Consider the following 21,458-nt stretch of genomic DNA (forward strand, 5'->3'; position numbering starts at 1 on the left):
GTACACAAGAGGCTCTTCCTCCTCTCTCTCCCTGCAGCTCCTGCGGCTTTCTCTTATTCTCTCTCACCTTTTCTCCTGCCTGCCTGCTATGTCTCTTGTGCCCTCCTTCCTCCAGCACAGCACTCCACCATCTCTGTGCATCTAGAGCAGAGAGAATACATATGCACCAGCAGCAGACACAATTTTCTACACTCTGGGTCCTAGGGCTTCCCCCGCCCCCCCCAATGTCTGGCCCTGGCACTGCTGCAGGAGGAGGCTGCCTTTAGAGCTGGGTAGCTGGTCAGCAGTGGCTGCAGGCCGGGAGCCCAGCTCTAAAGGTAGAGCCACCACCAGCAGCAGTGCAGAAGAAAGGATGGTATTGCCAGCCTGCTGGTGGGGTATTCCCTTCAGAGCTGGGCGCTCAGCCAACCACCACCACTCTCCAGCCACCCAGCTCTGAAGGCAGAGCAGAAGTAAGGGTGGCAATACCATGAGCCCCCTAAAATAACCTTGCAACCCCCCTGTAATTCCCTTTTGGGTCAGGACCCCGAATTTGAGAAACACTAGTCTCCCCCATGAAATCAGTGTAGTGTAGGATGGCTTAGTGGGTGTTGGTCCTGCTTTGAGTAGGGGATTGGACAAGATGACCTCCTGAGGTCTCTTCCAACCCTAACAGTCTATGAAAAGCACACAAGACCAGATTTCATGGTTGGAGACCCGATTTCCACAGTCTGTGATGCATTTTTCATGGCTGTGAATTTGATAGGGCCCTATTTACAGTTAATTCAGTTTAGTGAAATTTTAATTCTAGCGTGAAATTCAGTTCAGCATGAAATTCAGCCCTATGTACTGAACTAAAATCTTTCTATCTGTATAGAAATTTGTCTCATTTTAAAAATGTGTTCTCACTGTTCTCCAGTTACATATTTAACATACTTATTCAAATTTTTTAAAAAATCACACTAATTTCTGATGTGGTTTTGGTATCTGCAACCTCAAGAATTACTAGAGCAAAACATCCAGGGGTACCGTATTTTCAGATGGTATAAAGAATTACAGTAGAGCCTCAGAGTTACAAACATCAGAGTTATGAACTAACCAGTTAACCACACACCTCATTTGGAACTGGAAGTATGCAATCAGGCAGCAGCAGAAACAAACAAAAAAAGAGCAAATACAGTACAGTACTGTGTTAAACCTAAACTATGAAAAAAATATATAAAGGGAAAGCAGCATTTTTCTTCTGCATTAGTAAAAATACCAGTAAATATACCAAAACCTGATTCACAAACACTGTTTTTCTCTTCTCTGAATGTGTGTATCACATGTCAGTGGTTTCTGTGTTAACTCTGCCTATTTTAAATGTGATACAATATACATATACTTCAAAGCTGTATCAAGTCAATGTTCAGTGTAAACTTTTGAAAGAACAACCATAATGTTTTGTTCAGAGTTATGAACAACCTCCTTTCCCAAGGTGTTCGCAACTAAGGTTCTACTGTAAATCTGTACTTCTACCAGTTGGTGAAATACTGTATCACAGCTGTGCAAATCAAGTCAGAAAATCACGTGGGAATAAAAGTCAGAATGACTGACTGATTTTTAAATGTCTGCTTCTCATAATCTGTAAGCGATAGAAACACCTCTCCAGACCAGTAGTAATGCTTTCTGGACTGGTAATTGTTTCCAAGCATCAGATCTTAACCAATGATCAGAAAAAAGGAAGAGGCAGAAAACCTGTTCACATACACATTTATAGATACATTCATTAGAACTGATTGCTGCAAAATGTGGATGATAATAGTTAAACCCTAATTAGTTTTTTTATGATGTTTTAGTACAATAACTCTAGAAACTCAAGGTGAATTCATAAGGAAATACTATGCATTAAAATCCAAGTGCACTGTAAACTAAACCCTTCTCATTTCATTTCTCTTATGATTTCAGATAGAAAAAACCTTTTGAAATTCTGAGAATGAATAGTTTAAATGAATAATCTGACATACTGTCTCCATTTTATTTTCATTCGATTTAACTGCTGCCCATTCACCTTGCCAATTACTGATGTTGAATATATTAAGTTTGACATTATCTCTTTCAGGAGGTAAAATACAAGTTAACATTACACCTTTATGTGTTCATAATGTGTACACTATGTTAATTCATGCCATTACAACAGTCATAGTTTAACACATTTGCACAAATGCAGGAAACTAGTACATGCAGCATTTTAATACAATTGTAAAGTATAACAATACAGATTTATGGTCCAATTAAAATATAAAGTTTGAATTTTAAACAGCTACCCACCTGGGTCTCCAAGGATTCATCCCCAAGTGTGGGTGCAAACTACTAACAGAAATGAACATACATTCAGGGACTTTAAAAAAAAATGTTTGAAGTGTTTATGTCATGGGGAAAAATAGTATGCTGTATAATTACTTGTTATACATTTAGTTGTGAGGATGGCAATGGACCAGATTCACCGATATGCTTTGTGCCACTCTAGCAAGACAAAGCAGCCATAAACTCAGCTTAACTCGTGGGTTAAATTAGGTTTACAGCTGCTTTATGTTACCAAAGCAGCCGAAGAGTAGCTGTGAATCTGGCCCATTATATTTAAGTAATGTATAAATGCTCTGTTAAATATTACACTGATATAAAGGAGAGGGAAGTCAGTACATTGGGTCTGGTTTTGCAGTGACTTACACCTCCCACACCAGGCAGTGACATGCGTCTCCCACACCTCTTTGAAAAGCTGTTATTGAGAGCTAATAGGTTTGGTGGAGCACAACAGAATTTAGGGAAAAGATAAAGGGGAGAGAAAAAAATTGATGTAGGGAAGAAAGTGGGAGAGAGAGAGAAAATAATTGGTTGGAACGGGGGAAATAATTGTGTTTGGTGGAAGCGGATGTATGATTAGCCAAGGAGGAATGGTGAGTCAGTGGATTAATGACTGAGTGGCGGTAAGTGGTGACTGAGTGGGTCAGGGAATGAGTTATGGAGTTGTCAGTGTCTGAATGAGCTGACATAGGGAGAAGGGGTGGTTGGATGTGGCAGGGCTCCCGGTGGGGGGCGGGAGGGAGGGGTGGGAGTCAGGAATGAGAGGAAGGGTTGGATGGGGCAGCAGGGGGAAGTCAGGGGCAGGGGTTCTGGGGCAGTCAGGGGACAGGGAGTGGGAGGGGTTGGATGGGGCAGGAGTCCCAGGGAGGGCCTCAGGGGGCGAGAAGCGGGGGATGGGGGTGAGGACCAGGCCACGCCTGGCTGTTTGGGTAGGCACAGCCTCCCCTAACCGGCCCTCCATACAAATTTACAAAACCTGATGTGGCCCTCAGGCCAAAAAGTTTGCCCGCCCCTGGTGTAAGAGGACCATCAACACAATCTTTGTATAGGATGACCAGACGTCCCGACAAAATGGGGACGGTCCCGATTTTTAGTTCTTTGTCCCACGTCCCGACCAATGCACAGTTGGGACGCCATTTGTCCCAATATTGTGGCTTTGGCCACTCGAGAAGGTTTGGTTTTGTTTTTGCTCCAGCAACTTGGCTCCGGCCACTTCTTTTTTTTTTTTTTTGCTTCCCCCATGTGTCCCAATATTTTGTTGGTTTCATCTGGTTACCCTATCTTTGTATCATATTGTTTCATGATGGCCCACTTAATTTTGATAATCTTTCTTGATGGATGGGGGAAGCATTCTTTCAGCCAGGGCTGACAGTTTCAGAACAGGCATTTTTACAGTTATAAAGTAAACCTTACATATTACCTTATAGCAAGGATACAGCCGTTACAAATAAGATTAATGCATGCAGCAACTGACAAGCATTTTATAGAGACTAATCACTTTAACACATCTGTGCGAATCTAACACCTATCTTGAACAATACTAACACAGGTGAACTGGTTTGGTTTCCAGCTATGAATTTGTCAGTGCTCAGCTGATGCTTACAGCCTGGGCAAGAACTGGCACCTGGTCTGCCAGCATCACAAGCCACATGGACTTTTATTCATATTGAATCAAACCACTGACTTGACAGTGAATGTATGAGTGCAGGCAAGTTCAAACGCACCTAAAATATGTTACAATAGCTTAAGTGGTGTAACCAGCATCCTAGAGGCATCCAGGAATAGTTCAAAGGGAGAGTTACTAGAACTAGATTGGGAGGGCCAAGAGGAATGGGTATAGAATGGAAAAGGAGCCAGAAAAAGAAGGTATGTGAGGCAAAGAAGGGAGATATGAGCAAGTAATACAAGTGGTAGGAAGAACACCACACACACACACACACACACACGGTGTTAAAAACTGTCCTAAAATGCAACAAGCAGCCAACAGCACCACACAATATCACCTCCCTCCTGCTTCACCATAATATGCCATAAAGATGGAGCAGCTGTCATTTCTCACTGCTTCCAATTGTCACCAACAATGAGAAACAGTGGAATGGTTGCCAGCACAGAGAGAAGGATGACAATACCAAGCTGCGTGTACACGTATGTGTGAACTTACATTACATGGGTCAGTAACAGAACAACTAGTGGTAAAAACACAGTCCATTCACAAGTAGTAGTAGCAGCACCCTTACTAGTCCCTACCCTCGAGTAAGGATATCAGAAGAGCAACATGGAATGCCCCAGGAAACAAAGCAACATGAGTCTACCACATTTTGCAATTCACAGATAACTGACAGATCCGCTTGCCACGGGCTGGCTGTTAGCCAATGGCAAGCAGCACTCTGTCTGTCTGTCTTCCTATAACAGTGCACAACAATGTCTGACTGCTTCCCAAGAGATCACATTAGGGTAGTGATCTAATACTCCTTCCTGCTTCAGGCAAGTCAGTCAAGACTAGAGGGGGTTTTCTTAGTTGTTTTAACCTATTTCCTTCTCTTTCTCCTCCATCTGTTCCTACTATTTCTCTCCTCTCTCTTCCTGTAGATGTATAGGTCTGCTCTGCAGCACCCCCAACCGGTCCTTGTTAGCTCAGCAGCACCTATCCTCTGTTTCCTTTCTCCCCAGGCATTTTAACATACAACCAGGGACAGAGTCACATAATAAACCCCTTCTCAGGACTAGTTTATTAGCACATAGTAATTATAAAACTGTCTGTTCCCATCTTCCCAGTGGGACAGACACAGTCTCTCTCCAGGCAACCACAGTCCCTCTTCCCTCTGGTATCTTAAATTGTCCAGAACCAAAACATAAGCCTCATCCATCGTCCCTTTAGAGCCAAAAGGATACTCAGAACCCTTTTCCTCCCTAACTTTCAGGCTGGCTCCTTGAAGGTTTACTAAACTGCTTCTTTTAGGAGCTACGCAGCTTTCTAGAAGGCCTTCAGCCCCTGATCAAGCTCCAGTGCCCTCCTTTTAATCAAACAGGTAATTAAGGTCAGGTGTAATGGCATCAACTCTCACTTAAGGGCCAGTCACCCCATAACACACCCCTTTTGCTTTCTCTTTTCTTTGGGTCACATCCTATTTTTAGGTGCAGTTGTGGGGAAGCGAAGTTGAAGGCAGTGAATCTGTAGTTATTCTTCTCTCCACCCACAAGGAGTTCCAAACCTTTGGTCCGGTTGCCAAGGAAGTACTGTCACCCACTCATGAATTTCGTACTTGATGTTGACAGCTTTATAGTTCTTGGGGAACATAGTTGTCAAAGGACCTCATCATCTCAATGAGAGAGTTGCCCGCTGAGGTAAGCGGGGCCAGTTACATGGAAGTCTTTGAAGATTAGCACCAAGATCTTGAATTTGTCCTGGTATTCCCTGAGAAGACAGTGTAATGAGCAAAGCATCTGGCTGATGGGCTTTTTACAGCTGGTCTTTCAGGTAGGCGGATTGCTGCCATCTGTACTAAATGAAGCTATTTTATTTTATATTTTTACATCTGTAGGCATAGTGAAGTGTGGTAGTCCAACCTAGAGATTACAAAGGCATCACTGTGGGCAGTTCCATATCTGATATAGTCTTCTGGCTAATTTTGGATGGAGGGAAGCAAGTTCGCTATTCTCATTCTGTGTGTCCAACAGCAGCAAGGTGTCTAACAATACACCTATGCTCCACTCCAGTGTGACAATCTAAGGCCTTTGATGGAGGGTGAGATACTAGTTGCTAGATCTACAAAGTGTTTTCTCTTCCCACAAACATGTTCTACTTGCCCACATTTCAGGTTCAGCCAGTTAGAAAATGGTGCAAAGGGAAAAAGATGGGGCTCCTCTGCATATTACTGGCATTTGATACCATGGTGTCTTAGTTTCCCACAGCAGCTACATGTAGAGGTTAAAAGGATGTATACACCAAATGTCTGCTGCCACTCATGCTTTCCAGCCCTGTTCAGACACCTGCTTGTTCTGTTGCATGGCAATTATTTAAATCCTTCACACTAGAAATCTCCACCTCCACTCTGCAAACTGCTGGTTGCCTAATGTGTAATCAGAACAGTCACTTATACCCTATTGACACCTCCTGAGCCAAGTTCTTCATTACTTACCTGATCCAATGTCCACTAGAGTCACTGGCATCTTTTTTTCCATTGACTCCTATGGACTTTGGATCAGACCTTGGCTGTATGAAAGGAGGGAAGAACAGAGGTGGCTTTAAGCTACATTTATGCCCTGTGAATTCTGACCTGAGTGGGGCTTCATATGAGTTCAGGGTCCACTAGTGCAGATCCCATTGCAGGAGCAGGGGGCCTAAGCTCTGTCTTATTTTGGAGGGTTTGGGGGGAATAAGAGTATAGTATAAATCATAAGCCACTGTCCCATTCCTTTAAGCAAATTTCTTTATGATACCATCTCCAGTATTTCCTATAACAATGAGTAATTTCTTTGAAATGCCTTCAGAGTAGCAGCCGTGTTAGTCTGTATTCGCAAAAAGAAAAGGAGTACTTGTGGCACCTTAGAGACTAACAAATTTATTTGAGCATATGCTTTTGTGAGTTACAGCTCACTTCATCGGATGCATTCAGTGGACTTTCCACTCCATACGGCTAAATTCAGTGCCTTGCATAATGACAGGTTTCAGAGTAGCAGCCATGTTAGTCTGTATTCGCAAAAAGAAAAGAAGTACTTGTTGCACCTTAGAGACTAACAAATTTATTTGAGCATAAGCTTTCGTGAGCTACAGCTCAAGTGAGCTGTAGCTCACGAAAGCTTATGCTCAAATAAATTTGTTAGTCTCTAAGGTGCAACAAGTACTCCTTTTCTTTTTAAGTACAGTGAAATTGTTTCCTTGTGTATTTTCTTTGATAAGACACATTGTGTAGGAAAATTCAAAATGTCAGATCCAGATTTTCTCATTTCTTTTCAAACAGTAACAGAAGTATGCTATAGTTATTTCTAAGCGATTATGTTATTTATGACAAAGCTTATCTAAGAACCCACTTGTGACATGATAGCAGCTAAACGCATGCGTCATCAACATGGCAATAGATGGAAATAACGTAGGCAACAGCTGTTGTCTTTCAGACCATATATAGTCTGTAAGTAATAGCAAGAAATACCAAACATTTTAGCTAAGGCTGAACAGCTCTGTTCGGAAAAAAATTATCACATATCCACAAGAGTCATTATCCTAGTGATAATTCTATTTTAAAAATAATTAAATATCAGCTCAAACCAAGTTTAAATGCAAACTGTAGTTTGATACTTACAATCTAAATTGTTAAAGAAAAAAAAGGAGTAGTTCAACGTATGCAAGTCAGTTTTTTTCTTGAACAATAATAGACTCACAAAATCCTGTATGAGTCAGAAGATGCTGTTTGTAATGTGGAATATTTGAAATCTTGTGATGAGGCTCATGTTTAAAGTGTTTGCATTTGGCTATAGGAGATACACATTATTTTAAAATGTATTTTACAGGAGTGTCTTTTAACAGACTTCCTCCAAAAAATAACAACACTGCAGTTCTTTATGGCAGCTGTTAAACCAGGGGGAACTCAGACCAGTCCATAGACCACTACTAGCCTACTAAACCATTTCTTGTGATTCATAAAACAAAACATTTGAAATCCAAAAGTAGGAAATGTGGGGTATTTTGGGGAAAATGTTGTTCTTTAGAAGCAACTCTCTCAAAAAGCAGTTTACTCATGAAAGTTGGAGAATGTCTTGGTGAAGTGATCAACTACAGGTCCATAAATCTCAAGCTTAATCTTAAACCTATTCATGCAGTTTCATTGTGGCCAAAAGCAGTAGCCATTATCTGTTTCTACTGTCCAGGTAGCCAAAGAAGGTGAGTAACAAATTGCAGAGATAGTCCCTCAATAAAGAGATTTTATAATCTGTGCCCTTTCTTCTGATGGTTTCTTCCACTCCAAAAATAAAAAGTAATACCCTTGCTCCCTTGAAATAAATGGCAAAATGCAATTGATCATCATTTCAATGGGACCAATCAGCAAGAACACATCGCGCCTCAGCCTCTATAGATACTAGGTTAGTCATTGAGTAGCACCAGATGAATCAGGTAAAATAGAAATACAACCTTCCAAATCTTCTCACTCCCCAAGAAAGGAAGACTAGAGACAGGGCAGTAACAGGAGCAAGCATCATCTTGAGAATAAGCCTATCACTTCTCTAAGAATGACCCTTGAAGCATTAATGAACTCCAAAGGTGAGTCCAGCACCTCTATGCTGGTCTTCGTCAGTCAAAAGAAACCAGGATCAGACTCATGTGTCACAATTCACAAATTCCTCAGCACTTACAGAACCTTATTGAGTGACATCAGCTGAAATGCAAGCAGATGAGAGACTGTATTTGTACCTTCTTGCTGTTGGTCTACAAACAAGGGACAGATAAATTAGCTCAGTCCAAATCCAAGTTATCCAGATAATTTTAAAATTCCAGTACGATCACCAAATAGAAACTGAAGCTAGTTGCAGACACCTTATAATTTATGAAAAGGCACACAAATAAATTACTTGGCTGTTACCATAAAAAAATGATGCCCAGAGAAAATTAAAAACTGTATGCTGTGACATACATGATGTGCCCCCACCTACACAGCTTATCAGGATTTATGATGTACATCTTCCAAAGTCACTAAAGTAAATAACATAAGACATCTAACAGCAGCAGAATGTGACATGAATAATAGGCAATGAAGTTATGATCTAAGTGGCATACTACAAGTTAAACCCAATATACAGCTGCAAAGAACTAAAAATGTTTGCAATGTTAACAAACTGGCACATATTGTACTGTAGTTCGGCTCCTTAATATTAACTTGAACAGTTCAACAAATCCATGGAGGAAAATTGCCTGTGAGCACTTAATTTGCCATTGTATAATGATAGACGATAACATTGAATTAACTTTCTTTTAAAATGTATGAGGTAATCTACTTTATGTATTTATCTTGTAGTCATCTCTGGTCTTGGCTCAGAGTCAATAAATAAATTCAAAGTCTGAAATATTTCTATATTATCTTTGTATAAAAGTCAATAAAACTATGTTTTCTTATCTTGTGTCACATGACTGGACTTGATGGACTAAAATTTTAAGAGTGCTCCATAATGAGTGATTTAAAAAGGGGGAGGGGCCTCAGCTGAGTATGTGTGACAGTTAATAATATCTGACATTCATCCTTTCATGCCAAAAGTTCATAAACATTCCTCACAAGTTCTGAAATGCAGCCATTCCTCGAGTAGAAGGAGGCAAGTAACCAGTGACCGCTACTCTGCATAGTGGAGGCTTGGAAAGTATTGGCCAAGCATAACAAGGCAAATCCCCTATTCCTAGTCTTTCATGTCCACAAAGAGCAGATAAGACTGATTTTTAAATTTTCATCTAAAAGACTTAGGCCCTGATTCAGGAAAGCATTCCTATTCAAGGGCAAACACTTAAGCACATGCTTATAGTTCAGCATACACTTAAGTCCCACTGAACTCAATGGGTGAAACCCGGGCTTTGTTGAAATCAATGGCAAAACTCCCCTTAATTTCAACAAGTCAGGATTTCACCTAGGGTGTTTATGAGCTTTTCTGAATTGGAGCCCATGGCTCCTCAGAAAAGGTCAAAGATGACTTTTTGGGAATAAAAAATTGTTATTCCAGAGGTAAAGTATCCCAAAGCTTGAAGCTTAGCACATTCAGGGTATGTCCACACTGCAGTCCGAGGAGTGATTGCAGCACAGGTAGACATGCCTACTCTAGCTTCACCCATGCTAGCATGACTAAAACTAGCAGTGTAGATGCAGCAGCCGAGGTTTTGGCATGGGCCACCAAGGTGCATGTGTACTTAGCGTTCTCAGAATATCTGCACAGCCTGTTCCGAAGCTCATGCCACCACTTCTACACTGCTATTTTTAGCCATGATAGCATTGGGTGAAGCTAAGATAGGTACATCTACTGATGCTACAGTCACACGTTGGACTGCAGTGTAGACATATCCTGGAGGGGAATGTCTTAGGGTATGTTAAGACTGTTTTAACTAGACCTATTTCTTTCTGCTTTTATATAGCTTGTTTGTATATTGCCAGCTGTATGGCTATTGCAATAAGCGTGGTGTGCCACTGATACGTTTGGTAATTATGTCTGTCTACAGGACTGTTTAGATCATAAGTTCAATGGCTATATAAATTACCTTTAACATATATTTGAAAAATATGTAAAGTGGAATAGAATAGCTTGTGAAATGTTCTCTCTAAAAATTAAATACGCAAATTAGCAGAACAGCTAACTGGAATGGAGAGACACTGGTATCAAAAAGAAAAGGAGTACTTGTGGCACCTTAGAGACTAACCAATTTATTTGAGCATGAGCTTTCGTGAGGTGTAAGGTGCCACAAGTACTCCTTTTCTTTTTGCGAATACAGACTAACACGGCTGTTACTCTGAAAACTGGTATCAAAGTGGCTTTTAAGAAATTCATGCACACTAAAACAAAAAAAAAACCAAACATGCTGTAGAGCTAGAGAATTGCTGCAATCAATAATGTACCTAATTCTGCCATGACTTATACTCTATGCAACCTTATAGAATTTAGTGGGGGTTATCTGAGAGATAACCCACAGAAGAATTTTATTCAGTATGTAGCAAAGGATAGAATATTAGCTTGTATGACAACTTTTTATTTTTCTCTCTAAAGAGGTCAATGCTAAGTTACTGTCTGACTTCCAAATTACTTTTTAAAAATGTGCCAAATACTACTTTTATTTACACATAACATCACTAAGTTGCCCCTCTGCAAGTGAATAGAATTTGGCCCATCTTTTTTCACATTAGTGGGACCTACATGACCCTTTAGGGAGTTAAAACTCTACTGCACTGAGAGTCTATCAGTCTGGTCTTATGTACATGTTCAGTGTTATGGTTGAGCTCCTGACTGCTCTGTATCACTCTTCTTGGTCTCACTCCACAATGCAACCTAAAACTAATATCTGAGTACGCAGACCTCAGTGAACTCTGTTCATCTATTTACCATAAAAATAACCCATTTTCCAATTAAATGTGAGCAACCCTAAATATTACACAAAATCAGATGTATGTGACTAGAGAGGTGCTAAACTCAACAGTGCATTGACATGAGGTTCAGTGCACATGAATGCAAAAACTAAAAACACCCCAGCTGAAACAGTCAAGATTTACTTGGTTTTATGTCAGAAACTATGCAAACCCGACAATTTTTGTATGGGATCCACTTAAATCTATAATTTTCCCTTAACACCTCTTCCCCTAGCCTCAGCAGGTAGAGAGAGAAAAAAACCAGAATCCTAAACCTCAGAAGAGCCAATGGGAAGAAGACTGCAGCGAGAGCCCCCTTTCCAGTCCTGAACTTTTCAGGGAATGTTTGACTGGTCAGGCTTTTCTATACTGGCTCATGAAAGGGACTGGGAAGTCCTTCCACCCCAAACCCACCAAGCAAACATCCTCATTCTTTAGCAGCAAGAGAAAAGAATACACAAACATCAGAGTGAGCCATATAATTATTTTCTTCCAAATAAGATAATGAGAAATTGGTTCCTTACATTCATCTCTGTTAATTTAACCAGATTCAGTCTGATCAAAGCATGACCATCTCTTACATTATTTTAAGCAAGCTGTAAGATCACATGTTCATTTCAATTAATTACAGAACCAAGAAAGGTAATGAGAGGAGAGACGACTGACAGCACAGCAAATACAGGAAACAGATCCTTCGAAACAAAAAGGTGCAACTGGTTCCTGAGAGATTTATATAGATGGATTCTCCACAGGTGGAATATGCATGACTTTCACAGAGGCGACACAAGTTAAACAAGTATTGTTTTGTTGTATAACACTTAGTGACAAAAATAGCAGAGGAGATTTTCCAAGGCACAAATGGCTGTTAGGCACACAATTCCCTCTGTGCCTTTGAAAATCCCAACCAACAAAATGAATGAATGAATGGTGTCAGTTGGGTAAAACCTTGTTATGGGTTGAGTTAATATAGGTGCGAACTCACTCTTCAGTTAATGTAACTATAAGGATAAGCCCCTATCTGAAACAAAAAGGAGTATGAGAATCTGCCCTGAAGCTTTTGCTGAGTATTGTTGTGGGTGGGTGTAGATACAGGTGCCTAGGAATGCAGAACAGACAAAAATCTGGAAGAAACTGAGGGTACGTCTACACATAAAACCACTAAAACAGCGCAGCTGTGCCTCTGTAGCCCTTCAATGAAGACACTACCTACGCCAATGGAGAATTCTCCCGTCGACATAGCACTGTCTACATCCGGGATTATGTTGATTTAACTGCATTGCTCAGGGGCATGAATACCAACCGAATAGTCTGTCTGTGCTTCTGGCCTAGTCTACACCTAGACAGCTGGAAGGAGCAGCTGAATGCATGGTGTTCACCCTGGAAGAAACCTGTGGAGAGGTTTTAGAGTCAGAGGTGTAGGCTGAAAAATATGCCCTTGATGCTGCAAGCAAAAGAATCTGTTACTTGCTATTTGATCCCTTTTAATTCAGAGACACAGAACTTCATACATTCTTTGTAAATAAACAAAACTGCATCAAAGAAATACCTGGCTATCACCAATTTCTGCTCCCATCTGGAATACACCTAAGGCCCCAAACTGACTGTGGTCAATAAAAGGGGCAACATTACTGGTTTTGAGCAAATAAAATTTAAGTTAAGCTCGAAACTAGGTGAAGGTTTCTAACCATCAGAGGAGTGAAATTCTGGAACAGCCTTCCAAGGGGAGCAGTGGGGGGCCAAAAAAAAAAAACCTGGCTTAAAGACTCAGCTTGATAAGTTATGGATGAAATTGCCTACAATGGCATGTGGCCCATCGGTGACTGCCAGTAGCAAAAATCACCAATGGCCAGAGACGGGACACTAGATGGAGAGGGCTCCAAGCTACCTGGAAAAGAATTCTCTGTAGTATCTGCCTGGTGGGTCTTGCCCACATGGGTCTAACAGCAGGGTCTAACGGATTGCCATATTTGGGGTTGGGAAGGAATTTTCCCCTGGGTCACATTGGCAGAGACCATGGGTGAGTTTTGCCTTCCTCTGCAGCAGGACCAGCCCACAACATTTTGGCACCTGAGGCGGGGAGCTCAAATGACGCCCCTATGCCCCATCGCTTGGGCCAAAACTTTGAAAGGTCTCAATTCTGCCTTCTTCCTGTTCTACTCCTCTCATGGTACTGCTCTGCTACCTACCCCAATAAAGGAGAACTAATAACTTAAAATGCCTTGTTCAAAAATTTTAAGTAACACTTAACTTTCAAATACCTGAACAGCAAATGTAACTTTTCTTGTCTGCACAGTACACACTGGCATTTTTATCTGTTTGAATAATCAAAGTGGTGTTTTCCATGCCTTCTTGGTTGCAAAAGTTTGAACTGCTTCCTGAAGGTCCACAGTCTGGGCCAGATCCTGCTCTAGTGAGATGGTTGCAAGGCCAACCAGCCTCTCCTGTGTCATTGTGGAGCATAGATGTGTTTTTATTAGTTGCCAGTGGAGAACGCAGCTTCTCCAAGCTGAAGTTGTTACAGGAAGTGTTAGAAGTATGCGCAAAGCAACAAAAGCATTTGGAAAGAGGGTGGTCATCTTATTTGTGCACATATATTCCAGAACAGCCTTTGGAGTTGATCCTGCTGAAATGTATCTTGAAAGGGCTTTCAGTTCATCACCTAAATCATTCGCATCAATATTGCGCATGTCATCATGTCTCAACACTGTCTCTAGTGCCCTGCATTGCTGGTGTAGGTCTTCTTCAGGTATAGTGAGGAGTTTTGGAACATCATACAACATCCCAAATATACTTCTGTGTTCCTTGAGCTGCATGAAACATTCTTCAACTGACTGTATTGCACAATCTAGCACCGGGTTAAAGAATTCAACTTTGAATTGTTGTTTGGGGTCTCTTATGGGATTATCCCGTGCCTCGTAATCAAAATGTCTTCTTCTTCGGTGACTCTTGTATTCTTGAACGGGTGGGAAAATAGCTTTGTCTAGTTGTTCCATTGCTCCAGATAGATCAAGGTCAACACCTTGGAGACTCTTGCGTACAACATTTATTTCAAACAGCATGTCATGCCACAACATAAGCCACACAGAAATTTGAAGTTATGTATGTTTCTGGTGATTCCATTTTCCTTTGCCACTGTTCTCCCATGAACAGTTCCTGTCATAGCATTATCCTCCATAATGGCAACTATGGCATCATCTATCTTCCCAATTTGGTGTTTGATAGGGTTTATTGCCTCCACTCGACTTTCCCACCATGTGGCACTCAGTGGTTTCAGTGCCAGAGAGGATGTTCCCTGATGTTGCTTCAAAATTTGCCATCGATGAGTTGATGCAAAGAAAAATACATAGATGCTTTGAATTATATTAAAAAATTCAGCAGCCTCACTAGAAGCTGATGCTGCATCACTGACCACCAAGTTCAATGAATGAGAACTGCCTGGGACAAAAAAAAGCTCGAGGGTTTAACTCTCGCATCAGTGTCTGCACTCCTCTGTTCTTTCCTCTCATGTTGGCACCATTATTGACCTCTCATATCAGCTATCGCAATTCCCATATCTTCCAGCTTTTTAAGAAGCACATTTGTCATGCCAGCTCCTGTAGTATCATCAATGTCAATAAATCCTAGAAAATGCTCTGACAGTCATTATTGCAGGGACATTTTCATTAAGCTCTGTTGTTGTTACAAAATGCACCATTTAAAGTCATTTGTTCCATACAGCTGATGTCAGGCGTGCAGTCCAGAATAATAGAGTAATATCTTTCTGACTTCAGATCTGCCACAATCTTCTGTTTGAATTTTGTTGCCAGTAACTGTATTATCTCATTTTGAATTGTTTTTCCAAGGTAGTGGTGTGTGTACGCTTCTTGGGTGGTGACTCTTCTTAGATGATCCTGGAGTACAGCATCAAACTCAGCCATCACCACCACAATTTTAAGGAAGTTCCCATTGTTTGGCACATACAGCTGACCTGAAGTGCCACACAGTGCTAGGTTTTGGGTAGCAAGCATTCTCACAATGGCAGTGAGCCTTTTCAGAACGTTTTACCAGTAAAGAGACTCTAATGCAATCTTCTCTTGATGCTGATCATCTATGATGGCCTTTAACCTTAGTGTCATCTCAAGTTCTTTCCACCTATGGAATGCTCTCTGGTGATTTGCTGCCTTCTCATGGCATGCCAGATTTCTAGCCACATTTTTCCAGTCCTTTGTTCCTGAAGAACCCAATGTAGCTGGAACTTTACACTGGAAAAGTTTGCAACAAAAACAGTGTGCAGCATTCTGGGGTTTTTTAGTACATAAGCCATGGCCTCTCCACTTTGTCACCACTGGGGATTTCACGCCAGTAATGTGCTGGATGGAAACTTCTATTTGCATTGTCTTGGGGGAACATGAAGTTTTTCACTTGCTGTGGCCCATTCAATACAAGGAAGTCCCTCAGGCTACTGCTCAAGTGGGTCTACAGACCTAGATCATCTAGGCTTAAAGAACTAAATTCAGCAGCAGCTGTTTCTTGCTCTTCCACCACACTCTTCTCTGATCTACACTTTTCTTCAGGAATGTGCATGGTTACATCCATTTGAGATGGAGATATGGATGCTGCAGTAGCTGCAAGGTCACCTGCACTCTGACGAACTGGAAGATCAGCCATCTCCTCACCACTCACATCCTCACGGGGGCCGGAAAGCTCACCCTGAACATTTGTGTCTATGTATCTCAGGAGAGCTCCATCCTGCTTAGATAGAAAAGCTTCCTTTACTTTCTTTCTTTTTCTGAATGCTGCCCCAGAGGGGCGTTTTCTTCTTTCACTCGTGACTGCTGTTCTGTGCCAGCTATAGGGGCTCTCAACACTCAATTGAAGGGGACAAATAAGCAGGCTGGTAGCAGGGCCTGAGTGAGGGAAGATATCAGCCTCTTAACTGCCTAACTGGCTACTACTACTTCAGTTGACTGCCTGTTCTCCTCAAGTGGGTTACGGGAAGCAACAAGAAACAGGAAGCTCCCTGAGAAGCTGGTATTAATCAGTCCAGGCTCCTAAGGGTGCTAGAGAGGTACACAAGAGGCTCTTCCTCCTCTCTCTCCCTGCAGCTCCTGCGGCTTTCTCTTATTATTCTCTCTCACCTTTTCTCCTGCCTACCTGCTATGTCTCTTGTGCCCTCCTTCCTCCAGCACAGCACTCCACCATCTCTGTGCATCTAGAGCAGAGAGAATACATATGCACCAGTAGCAGACACAATTTTCTACACTTTGGGTCCTAATGGCGCCCCCCCTACAATCTGGCACCTGAGGTGGCCACCTCAGTTCGCCTCATGGTAAGCTTCTCATGGTTCGCAGTATAGGGCACAAGTCACTTGCAGGTTTAAATTAGTATGAATGGTGAATTCTCTGTAACTTGAAACCTCTAAATCATTATTTGAGGTCTTCAGTGACTCAGCCAGAAGTAAGGAATCTATTTCAGGAGTGGGTGAGATTCTGTAGCCTGCAACGTGCAGGAGGTCAGACTAGAGGATCACAATGGTCCCTTCTCACCTTAAGTGTATTAAAGACTAATGGCATCACATTAAGACTACAGAATCTCTATTAAACTATATAACATGTTTTTGAGTACAGAATTTGTAGAAATCGTTCATCCTTTTATACAAGATTAGATTTTTTTTTAAATTGACGTCTTCAATTCTGCAGTATCTACAAACAGCATCTACTGGATAATCTTCAATCTGGTGAGTGCTAAACTCATCTCAGAACGACAAAACCAAAGAAGCAAGGACATTATTTCACCACAATGATATACTTTGTATTTTAAATAAACTTCAGTGAATGTATTTTAGAGATAGACACACTAACAAAAATTATATGTATAAATGAATTCCTTAAGGCACCTGGTTTATTCACAGTGGGTACTGTACTTACTCTCTTTACGAACATCATTAAGTGCTGCATTAAGTTCCTCTTTAAATACAATGGCTTCCTTTGCAATTTTCTCCCCTTTCTCCAGTAGATTCCAAGTGGCTTTTTCCACAGAAGCTAGGAGGACACGGGCTCTTTTGGAACATCCTTTTTTCTTATTAGAAGGGGTTTGTGGACAATTCACTAATGTGGTAACCTAAAATTTAAAAATAAATAAATGAGTGTCTTAAATTCTGCAGCCAATAGACTAATATTGCTTTTAGTTATTTAAAATTAACAATAAAATAATGGACACCCCTAGGAGTGAGCAATAAAATTGCAGGTACTTCAAAAACAGAGCCACACCCAACGAGATATTGTCAGACTGGACAATTTTTTATCATCTCAGTGTCTGACTTTTGAAATTCTCCCAGATATATTACCTTCATTTCATAGGGTTGAAAACAAAGCAGGTAGAATCCCATTGTTGCCACTCTCACCCATCATATTACCATTGCTCTAAAATTCTTACGCTGTTTCCTATAAAATGTCATAATGACAAACATTTAAAAAGTGTATTTACAAAATCCTCAGTAACAGCATAACTCTCAGTTTCACTTCCATTGCTCCCACAATCCCTTTTGGCTACTCCCCCTACCATCTCACAAGCAGGGACAGAAGGAGTGTCCCCAGTATGCAATGGGTGCAGACCCATCTCTCCAAATTCTTCCCCTAATGTGGGGCAGAATCAGGGGACAAAATTTAGCGCAGAAGAATTCAATGTTTTTGCAAATCATTTAAGATGTGCAGAATGTTTGTTTGGAATCTAGGTTAAAGCATAATCATCCAAACTGTTTTCAAATCATGCATTTTAACGAGCATAAGCAAGCTATTTTTATGTAGCTTCCCACTCTACATTCCTCATCTATTGAACACAACCTCCACACTCCATCATACATTTTTCTAACAAAGTATTTCCTGATGCATTGCAAAGGCTGTCACATTAATAGTGCATTTTAAAGAGATTTTTTTTTTAAAGGGGAAGTATCAGGGCCAGCTCTACCCTTTTTGCCCACCCCCCAAGCAGCACGCCGAATTGCCGCCACTGCCTGAGCGGCGGAAGAGGTAGAAGCTGTCGCCGATTTGCTGCCTAAGGCAGCTGAAGGGAGAGGCTGCCGCAGAATTGCCGCTGCTGCGGAAACGCCCTAACGGCGCACGGACTCTGCCCCTTGCAGATTGCCGCCCCAAACGCCTGCTTGGAACGCTGGTGCCTGGAGCCGGCCCTGGGAAGCATTGTCGATTTAACAAATATCAAAAGAAATTTTCATTAATGATGTTTTGAATTCTTTATTATTCTTCTAGTTTGTTATGCTGTGCCAGCAGGTCTTTAGTATAGTTTAAAATTCAAGTTCAACTCTAATCTCTGAGTTAAAGGAGTACATTTTATATGTATAGAATTACTTCATGTTTAATAAATGGCATTCCAGTCACCTGCAGTCACCTTGTTTCTTTGTGCATTGGGGAATTGGCAACATGATTGCACAAGTAGAGCAAAAGGAGCATACACATATCCTATTCCAACAGGCAAACTCATGGAATTCAGGTTTTAGAGTGGTAGCCGTGTTAGTCTGTATCAGCAAAAAGAACGAGTACTTGTGGCACCTTAGAGACTAACAAATTTATTTGAGCATAAGCTTTCGTGGGCTAAAGCCCACTTCATCAGATGCATGCAGTGGATATATATCTGCCTACTGTATTTTCCACTTCATGCATCTGATGAAGTGGGCTTTAGCATCTGATGAAGTGGGCACGAAAGCTTATGCCCAAATAAATTTGTTAGTTTCTAAGGTGCCACAAGTACTCCTCATTTGCCATGGAATTCAGGCCGCTATAGTGCTTGTTGTTTGATATGATGAAATATGTCAAAGGGTGCATAATAAAGATAACACCACCCAGCCGCCTCACTGGACAGGAAACTTGATTGGACAGCTGTATGGAAGGCGGATGCAGGGTGGGGAGAGTACATCCCCAGGAAGTAGGTACTGGCCCCTCCTTCTGCATAGGTTCTGTGCCTCCGACTAGGCAGGCAAGGGGAGATGGAAGCTGATTGGCCCTTAGCTCCTCCCCCCAGGGCCGGCTCTAGGCACCAGCAAAACAAGCAGGTGCTTGGGGCAGCACATTTCTAGAGGCGGCATTCCGGCGCCGGCCATGGTGCCGGCCATGCTGCCCCTAGAAATGTGCCCCCGCCGCCCCAGCTCACCTCCGCTCCGCCTCCGCCTGCTCCCCGGAGCGCGCCGCCCCCACTCTGCTTCTCCCCACTCCCTCCCAGGTTTGCCACGCATGAAACAGCTGTTTTGCGGGGCAAGCCTGGGAGGGAGGGAGGAGAAGCTGAGCAGCGGTGGTGGAGCGGAGGTGAGCTGGGGCAGGGAGCGGTTCCTCTACCCCCCCGTTACTTCCTACGCTCCACCCCCACCCTCGCTCAGCCTGCTCCCCTGAACGCGCTGCCTCTCCCCCCTCCCCGAGAGGGAGGGGGGAGAAGCGGAGCGGCAGCATGTTCAGGGGAGCAGAGGTGAGCTAGGGCAGGAGGTTGCAGGGGGGAGGAGCCACAGGAAGCAATGGGGGGAAATGCGGCACTGGGGGGAAATGCGGCAATGTTGCAGGGGGGAGGAGGCAGGGCCAGGGATTTGGGGAACGGGCGGAGTTGGGGCGGAGCCAGGGGCAGGGGGCATGAAAAAAAGCAGGGGCAGCCAAAAAATGTTTTTTGCTTGGGACAGCAAAAATCCTAGACCCAGCCCTGCCTCCCCCTTCAGTAATTTAAACAATTTCCCAGGTCTTTGGAGCCTCTTGTTCCATTCATAAGTGCTGAAACTAGGAGTGCTGAAGGTGCTGCTGCACCCCCTGGCTTGAAGTGGTTTCCATTATATACAGGGGTTACAGTTTGGTTCAGTTGCTTTCCACACCTCCACAATACAAATTGTTCCAGCACCCATGGAACTTCCATTGCTGATGCCCCCCCTCCCTTTGCAGTATAGGAGCTGTGTTTTCAGGATGCTGTGTGTCTGACTGATTGCTTATTTGGGGTCAGGAAGGACTTTTTCCCATTAGGGCCAAACTTGCAGAGGCCTACTGTGTTTTGTCACCTTCCTGGCAGCATCTATGAGGCACAGCTCCACGATGAGGAATAAGACTTTAAAATACCATTAGTAACTCGTGGGATTGTTTAGCTTGTCATAGCTTAGAGACTAACCAATTTATTTGTTAGTTTCTAAGGTGCCACAAGTACTCCTTTTCTTTTTGCGAATACAGACTAACACGGCTGCTACTCTGAAACTTGTCATAGCTTGAGGCCAGTGTTCAGTGTGGATAAAGGTCATGCCCAGAGGTAAAGAGAGACCTGGTATTTCACTAGTGGGCCTTATGCCTATGGGAGGAAGGGAGTCCTGACATCTTCACAGAGCTCTGGTACCCTTTGTTCCCCATGCAGGAAGGAGAATGAAACTATTCAGAAGAATGAACTGAATTCTAGAGGTAGGCCAGGGAGGGTCTACTCACAGTTATGGGTTATATGGTAGGAGTCTTCAATATAAAGCCCTGGTTGCAGGGCTGTCCTTACCCATACGCAAAGCATGCAGCTGCGTAGGGCACCAGGAACTAGTGGCTCCAGCCCTGCCCCTGCTCTGCCCACCCGCCTCCCCCAGGACTCACCAGCGGCATGGCTGAAGCCGGGTTGCTGCACTCCCACTGCCAATGAGTGCAGGCCCAGCCCCGCCCCCACTCCCCTGAGCCCTGCAGCTGGGCTGGGCCTGCACTCACCAGTTGTGGGAGTGCAGGGACCCGGCCTCAGCCATGCCGCCGGTGAGTGCTGGGGGGTGGTTTCCTCCTGCCCCCAAGCCAGCCCCAGCCCCCCTCCCCCCGCCCCACGGAGGCCTGGGGCCCCACACACACCCGGAGGGGGGCCCAGAATTGCTAGGGACGGCCCTGCCTGGCTGGAATAATTTAGTTAGGGATTGGTCCTGCTTTGAGCAGGGGGTTGGACTAGATGACCTCCTAAGGTCCCTTCCAACCCTGATGTTCTATGATTCTGTGAACCCACTTTACTGATCCACTCAAATGCCTAGTATGAGAGAGTTGGGGGAGGCAGGGCAGAGGTATCTCCTTCCCATAGTTA

General features: G+C 42.9%; 1 protein-coding gene across 1 annotated transcript in view; it reads right to left on the reverse strand.

Moving 5' to 3' along the window:
- The window catches only part of CTNNA3 (catenin alpha 3), a 909,177-nt gene that overhangs the window by 872,114 nt on the left and 15,605 nt on the right, over window positions 1-21,458 (reverse strand). The window contains exon 3 of the mRNA XM_077821324.1: window positions 17,315-17,507. Within this exon, the coding sequence (XP_077677450.1) occupies window positions 17,315-17,507 (193 nt within the window). The remainder of the gene's footprint in view (window positions 1-17,314; window positions 17,508-21,458) is intronic.

The sequence above is a fragment of the Eretmochelys imbricata genome, chromosome 7 (genome assembly GCF_965152235.1).
Source record: "Eretmochelys imbricata isolate rEreImb1 chromosome 7, rEreImb1.hap1, whole genome shotgun sequence".
NCBI lineage: Eukaryota > Metazoa > Chordata > Testudines > Cheloniidae > Eretmochelys > Eretmochelys imbricata.